Genomic DNA, 7,354 nt, shown 5'->3' on the forward strand with positions numbered 1-7,354 from the left:
GTAATGACCGATGTGAGTTCGGAATGCGTTTTTGGAACACTTTCTTCTTGAACTCTGAGTTGATGGTATCCTGATCTCAAATCGATCTTCGAATAATAGCTCGATCCTTGAAGTTGATCGAATAGATTGTCAATCCTTGGTGATGGATACTGATTCTTGATTGTGAGTTTATTCAACTCTCGATAGTCTATGCATATCCTAAAACTTCCGTCCTTTTTCTTCACGAATAACACTGGAGCTCCCCAAGGTGAGTGGCTTGGTCGGATGAAACTCTTATCCAAAACTCTTGAAGTTGTGTGGATAATTCTTGCATTTCCGAAAGAGCTAAACGGTATGGAGACTTTGCCGTAGGTTCGGCATCTGGAATTAAGTCTATTCGGAATTCGACTTTTCGTTGTGGTGGTATTCCCGGCAAGTCTTCAGGAAAGACTTCAGGGAATTCCTTCACAACCGGGATTTCCTCAAGTTTTAGCTCCTTGGCCTTCTTATCAACAATGTGCGCTAAGAATGCTATGCATCCTTTTCGTAGGCACTTTCAGGTTTTCATACAGGAAATGATTCATAATGGCATTTTCTTTTTCTCATTGTGAACAAGAAGTGTTTCACTATTAGGGAGGGGAATTCGAATGATCTTGTCGTAACATACGACTTTGGCTTGATTGATGGATAACCAATCCATTCCAATTACAATATCAAAACTACCAAGTTGAACGGGTATTAGGTCCATTTTGAATTTTCGTCCACCTAGTTCTAAGGAACATCCTTTAACAATTTTATCTGATTCAATCAACTTTCCATTCGCTAATTCGATAGTGAATGAAATATCTAGTTTAGTTGACTTTAGTCCAAGCATATCTTTAAATTCTAAATATATAAAACTAAAATCTGCATCGATATCAAACAAAATAGAAGCGAAACGATCGTTGACATGAATCGTACCGGTGATCACATTTGGATCATGTCACGCCTCTTGAGCTCCAATCACGAAGGCTCGTCCATGGCCTTTATTTTCCTTGGGACAGTCATTCCTAAAGTGTCCCATTTAACCACATTTATAACAACCTTGGTTCTTTCCTCGTCCGTTTACATTACCATTGCCTCCATATATCTTGCCTTTGTTTTTATTCCCTTTGTTGTTACTCCAACAGTTTTCAGTGCGGTGACCCATTTTCCCACATTCATCACACTTGATGGTTCGGCATCTACCACAGTGGTGATATACACACTTGTTACACTTAGATGTATTTCCATTATATTTCTTACCACTCGTTTCAGTTGTGGCAACAAATGCCTTGGTTTTCTTAGTCTTGGGGGTTTTCTTATGTTTGTTGTTCGATATAGAACCTTTCTTGAAATACGAATACTTTCTCTTATTGTTACTCGAAGAAGACTCCACATGCGTCTTCTTTTTCACCGCACCTTTATTCAGTTTTCCCATCCTTACTACATCCTCGTAAGACTTAAGGCAAGAGTTATAGCCTGAGCAATTCTCAATATGGTTCCTCCAGTTCCGCTATTGTTTGAAGTGTGGTTTGCTTCGTGTTGTACGATTGCTTCTGCAACTCGCTGGTTCAGTACAGCATCAAGCTCAGTTCGTGTTGTAGGTAAGGGTTCCGTTTGGGCTTAAATGGTGTTAGTTCGTTCCGGTGCCATGATCTTCATATATATATGTATATATATATATATATATATATATATATATATATATATATATATATATATATATATATATATATATATATATATATATATATATATATATATATATATATATATATATATATATATATATATATATATATATATATATATATATATATATATATATATATATCGAAGAGATTAGACATGAACGAAAATAAAAACACATCGTCACGCACTATGATCATAAGGTTATAATGATACTTATGCAAATCTTTCGCACCATATTCATCACATCCTTGCAAGGATGTAAAATAATTACAACAGTGTGTCAATAAGAAAATACCAACTTATATATGCTATGTCACCTTTTTACAATTATTTTTGTGAAGAAAACAAAAACAGTCTCGGAGTTACATCACTTCGGGTCGATACAAGACATATAGTAATATATAAAATAAGGTGTAGTCTTTTCTTCACATTGTTCCTTGCTTGATATTAAGTCTCCAAGTCTTCAATATTCTTTAGTCTTTCAAAAAATCGGGTATACTTTCCAAAAGATAGTAATTGAACATAACTATCGTGGTGTGCGATGTGAAATTGAAGACATAGAAATTAGACTTGGAAGGCACGTAACCTCCTCCTCGAGACCAAAAATATGCCTAATGGAGGCAGTCGAGTGGTTCTCAAGGGTATGAATGCGTTCCTCAAATGATAGAGGCGCTTTGTGGAATGGAGAGTGTAGAGGTACTGAAATTGTAGACTAGACTAACAAATATAATGTAGAACGCTTTTTTGTGAAGAACATCATTTTGAAATTGTAGACTAGACTAAAAAAGAATCTTAGTTCACTACAATTGATGCTCTGATACCAGGTCTGTCACACCCCGATTTTTCGGTTTAAGTGGAAGCGTATGGCGAGGTGTGACGAGAGCGGCAATCGTTACAATCAATCGAGTAAACAACATATTTGAAACATAAAAGATGTTCATCCATACATTTGATTCGAAACCATAATTTACATTACATATGTCTTGTTTGAAACTTGAAACAAGAACAACTTTAACTACATTATTCAAAGTTAAATAGATAACAACCAAAAACGGATGACATCACAAAAGCTTGCGTTCTTGATAACCACTTGAACATATTTTTCCAAAGCCGTCCACTAATCTCCTGTAATATATGTTAATTTTGAAAACGTCATACATTGAGTGAATTCATGTTATTTTGTTTTCACATCAAATGAGTCTCCAAAACATTTGAAGTAGTAAAATTTGTTTTTGTATAGTATGATAAAAAAAAATTGTATGATCATTAGTGTGTTGCAAGGACACTAATATGTATGCCGAAAAGGAGGCAACCAAACCTTGACAATTTATCGTGTGTGTCAACGACACTAGTTTGGACACAAAGGCACTCTTGACGATCGTGGTTATCGTTGTCGTTAAGAGTGAGGCTTGCCAAAACCCAAATAGATCTATCCGTTTGTTCCTCGGTAACTGTTTATTCATTAATGGCCCTTTATTTTAACACCTATTCGCATGTGATCAAAATAGTTTCATGGTATTATGGTACTATTTGTTACATGTACACACCCCCGAAGTTTAAAACTATAAACATTCAAAGTAAAAGCGGAAACATGAACTCACAGATTTGCGTTCCGTGCAAATCTCTATTCGATTCCTTGTTCGTAGTTCGTTTCTTTACCTACAAGTGTTCTAATCTAGTTAGACACTTAGGTTTGTTTTTGTGTATCGTACAAATATTCTATCTTTTATTTTGTTTTTGTGTTTTCGTATATATATAACTTCCTTGTATATATATATTTATTTGATTTGATTTGTGTTTGTGTTTGTATGGGCTTAATTTATGTTTCAGAATTGAAGTCCATTTTGGGTATTTGGTGCTTATGGGCCTAGCCCAAATAACTTTGTTAAAAATGAGTCAAGCTCAAATTAATTTGTAGGAGTGGGCCTTAGCCCAAAACATTTTATAAAAGTGGGCCTAGCCCAATTTAGTTTATTGGTGTGGACTTAGCCTGAATAATTTGTGTAAGAATGGGCCTAGTCCAAATTGTTTTCTAAAAATATATCTAGTCCATAATAATTTGAAAAGATTGAGTTTTTAGCCCAAGTATTTTGTAAAGTGGGCATTAGCCCAAACTAAACATATATTTTTAGTCCATTGTTTTGTAAAAGTGGGCCTAGCCCAAATTCTTATTTTTGAGAAATGGGCATTAGCCCACTTTTAATTTATGGAATACTTTTAAATTAGAAAATTTTGGGGTAGTCAAAAATAATAATAGTAACACTTGTATTTTTTATAAATATCTAATTTTTATAAAAATCATTACTTATGCCATATTTGAATCATTTTAGTACATAAACTTGTGTGGCGGCTCGTATTTTGTTATAGTCGTTTTACTACTTGTCGATTTGATTTATTTGTATCGTTTGTCCCGTTTCTATTATTTGTTTCGTTTGTGCCATTTTAGTTTGTCCAAAAGTCCATATTGTCCAATAGTGTCCGAATTTGTCCATTTGTGTTTTCGTGTCCAATGATGGACTTTTTATTATGTTTTTCAAGTTCGTATATATATATATATATATATATATATATATATATATATATATATATATATATATATATATATATATTTGTAATTTTTATGGTGTGTATCAATTTTGCATTTGTTCCTACTTGAACAACATATAATGTGCACATTAAAAATATATAAACTTATGATACTTGATGAATATTTTTGTAAGTACACATTTTATCCAAAAATATATACATGTCATTTTTATTTAGAAATTTTTTTATAAAACATGGATTTATGACTTTGTCCAAAGTTTGTTTAACCATGTTTAATGACCTCAAATAGTTGTTTTAGTCACATACTTCTTTATTTAACAACTTTTAATACATAACAAAATTTATAAAAATTTTGCCATAGTTTTGTTTGAAATATGGATTTTTCCCCAAGTTTATACAAAACATGTTTTCAATTTATTTCAATACAAAACATCATCAAGTATCAATATCCATCAAAACTTGTCTGCAAAAGTAGTATGAGCATGATATTATTCTTAACTTTCCCAAAAAGGAAACTTTGTTCCTTATTTTTGCCAAAAATTTGTAGAACAAGATTTTATGAAAAACTCTTGTTTTAAATGTCTCACAAGGCCATTTGAAGCATACATATGTGTTCAAAATGTTTACTATCAACATATTTCTTGATTTTGATTGTTTCCAGAAATGGAAACTTTATTATATAAATTTTTGCAAAAATTTATTTTCTTGGTTTTAAATGGTTTCTTACATTTTACTAGCATGCATGTTCACCAAAAATTCATGTTCATCACTTTGTTGATTAATCTTGATTGATCTTACATGCATGTATGTAGATCATATTTTTGAGTAAAAATAACCAAGATTCAAGTTCGTTAGACTAGATTTCTCCAAGTTCATCTCATAATCATAGAAAAATCATAGTTAAAAATAATGAATTTTAGTTGTTTCTTGTTGTTTTTCAAGTGGGTTTATGATGAACTTGTAAAAGAAATCAAAAATAAAAGTGAAGCTAGCATGATCTTCTTAAAATTTGCAAGGAAATAAAGATGAAGATAAGAAAATCTTGATGATTTAGGGCTTCAAGTTCCACCAAAAAGGCTCCTAATAGCTTTTCTAAACACCCTTGTAGCTTGTTTCATACATGGACCTCCATAAGTGCATGAATTCTTGAGTTTGAAGTTTGAAATGAAAGTGATGTAGGGGGTGTTTGGCTTGAACGATTTTAGAGAGAGAGAGAGAAGAAGAAGGTGGTGAAGTTTGATGGTTTTTTGGATTATGAGAGATGGTGGAGTGTAAGAATTAACTAGATCTTGGAAAATGCCACTAATCAAGCATGTCCTTGTTCCAACAAAGCAATTTGATGAGTGAGCTTATATGGGGGTCCCACATTTTTCAAAAATTCAGCTAAGGGAGAGAGGAAATGGCTCAATTTTTATGAAAAAAAATCTTGTTTAAACATAAACTTTAAGCATTTTTATAACTTTGATATTTTATATAAAAATATCTACAAAGTTTTAAGCTCTAATATTTTAAAGTAGTGTGACACTAGGTAAAACTAGTTCACCAAAATTTTTAGTTTGTAATTCGGGTGAAAAAAGTCGGTTCGGGTCCTGTACCGAGTTAAATACTGACACCGTGTTTCGTTTGGATAAATACATAACAAAAATTATTTTTGCACTTTTTTTATTATACAAATAACTAAACCAACTTTTTGGACTAAAAATTTTATTATTTTTTACACGGTTCTGGTACCGACTTTGCTGACTGCAGTTTACTGAACTAGCCGTGCAGCTTAACGCAATAAGATTCGATTGCGGATTTTGTGTCGATTTTAATACCCATTATATTATTTATGTCAAATAATATTTATTTTTGGGTTTTTCGGACAGTTATTGTTTCGTTCTGCGAAATGCTGTATATTTCCGTAGGATTGCTGTATTTTTCTACGGACTTGGACAATTTGGTTTTTAATTGGAATTTTGTAAATAATAAGGCACATATTATTTTTGGACAAAGATTTTCTTTTATAGAATATTTGTGTAGACATAACTGTATGTCTTGTTTTCATTGTGTTAGACTGTATCGCGACTAGTACTGACAAGTATCGTTTATTCGTGTTCCTAAGGTTAGTCTAGGATATTGTTTCTAATCGCAACGGATTCAATATCATAATTCACTATGATTTTTGTAATTCCTAGACTCTCAAGACTTTAATTAATTAAATTTAAGTCAAATACGCGAAAATAATAGTCGAAACAGTTGTTCAAGTTGTACGGAATTATCGGAATTTTGTCGTTTGTCACATTCTCCCCCTGTTAAAGAAAATTTCGTCCCGAAATTTTAAGCTGCGCACTTCTTTGTTGGTACTTTCTTAAAAAAATGAGGGTATTTCTTTTTGATTTCGTCTTTTCGTTCCCATGTGAACTCGGGTCCTCGTTTCGAGTTCCATCGGACTTTGATTAGTTTGATTCGACTTCTCCTTGTTTTGTAAATCTTTGAATCTAGAACCTCAACAGGTTCTTCGATGAAATGGAGTTTGTCGTCTACATGGATTTCCTCCGGGGGAATGATAAGTGATTCATCCGAAAGACGCTTTTTCAATTTCGACACATGAAAAGTGTCGTGAATGTTACTGAGCGATTCTGGCAGTTTTAACTTGTAGGCGACATTTCCAATCTTTTCCAAAATTTCGTAAGTTCCTATGTATCTCGGGCTAAGCTTCCCTTGTTTACCAAATCTAGCTACGCCTTTCCATGGCGAGACTTTTAACAACACCTTATCTCCAACTTCAAAAGACAACGGTTTGTGACGTCTATCCGCGTAGCTTTTCTGTCTGTCTCGAGCCACCTTGATACGGTCTCGAATCTTAAATATTTTATCGGTAGTTTCTTGAAGTAATTCAGGACCTAACATTTGTTTGTCGCCTAGTTCTGCCTAGCATAGCGAAGATCGACACTTACGACCTTATAATGCTTCGAAGGGTGCAGCTTTAATACTCGTGTGATAACTGTTATTGTATGAGAACTCCACTAAAGGCAAGTGAGTATCCCAATTTCCACCTAAGTCCATCACACAAGCATGTAACATATATTCTAGAGTTTGAATTGTACGTTCACTTTGGCCGTTAGTTTGGGGA

General features: G+C 33.1%; 2 protein-coding genes across 2 annotated transcripts; both read right to left on the reverse strand.

The window, feature by feature from the left end:
• Positions 1 to 220: 220 nt before the first annotated feature.
• On the reverse strand, positions 221 to 1,438 carry LOC110875243. Its single transcript, XM_022123441.1, has 3 exons — positions 1,063 to 1,438; positions 647 to 885; positions 221 to 532 (listed from the first exon to the last, which is right to left on the reverse strand). Exons 1-3 carry the CDS (start codon positions 1,436 to 1,438, stop codon positions 221 to 223), a joined length of 927 nt encoding a protein of 308 aa, XP_021979133.1.
• Positions 1,439 to 6,558: 5,120 nt separating this feature from the next.
• On the reverse strand, positions 6,559 to 7,131 carry LOC110875242. Its single transcript, XM_022123440.1, has one exon. It carries the CDS (start codon positions 7,129 to 7,131, stop codon positions 6,559 to 6,561), a length of 573 nt encoding a protein of 190 aa, XP_021979132.1.
• Positions 7,132 to 7,354: the final 223 nt, after the last annotated feature.

The sequence above is a fragment of the Helianthus annuus genome, chromosome 9 (genome assembly GCF_002127325.2).
Source record: "Helianthus annuus cultivar XRQ/B chromosome 9, HanXRQr2.0-SUNRISE, whole genome shotgun sequence".
Taxonomy (NCBI): domain Eukaryota; kingdom Viridiplantae; phylum Streptophyta; class Magnoliopsida; order Asterales; family Asteraceae; genus Helianthus; species Helianthus annuus.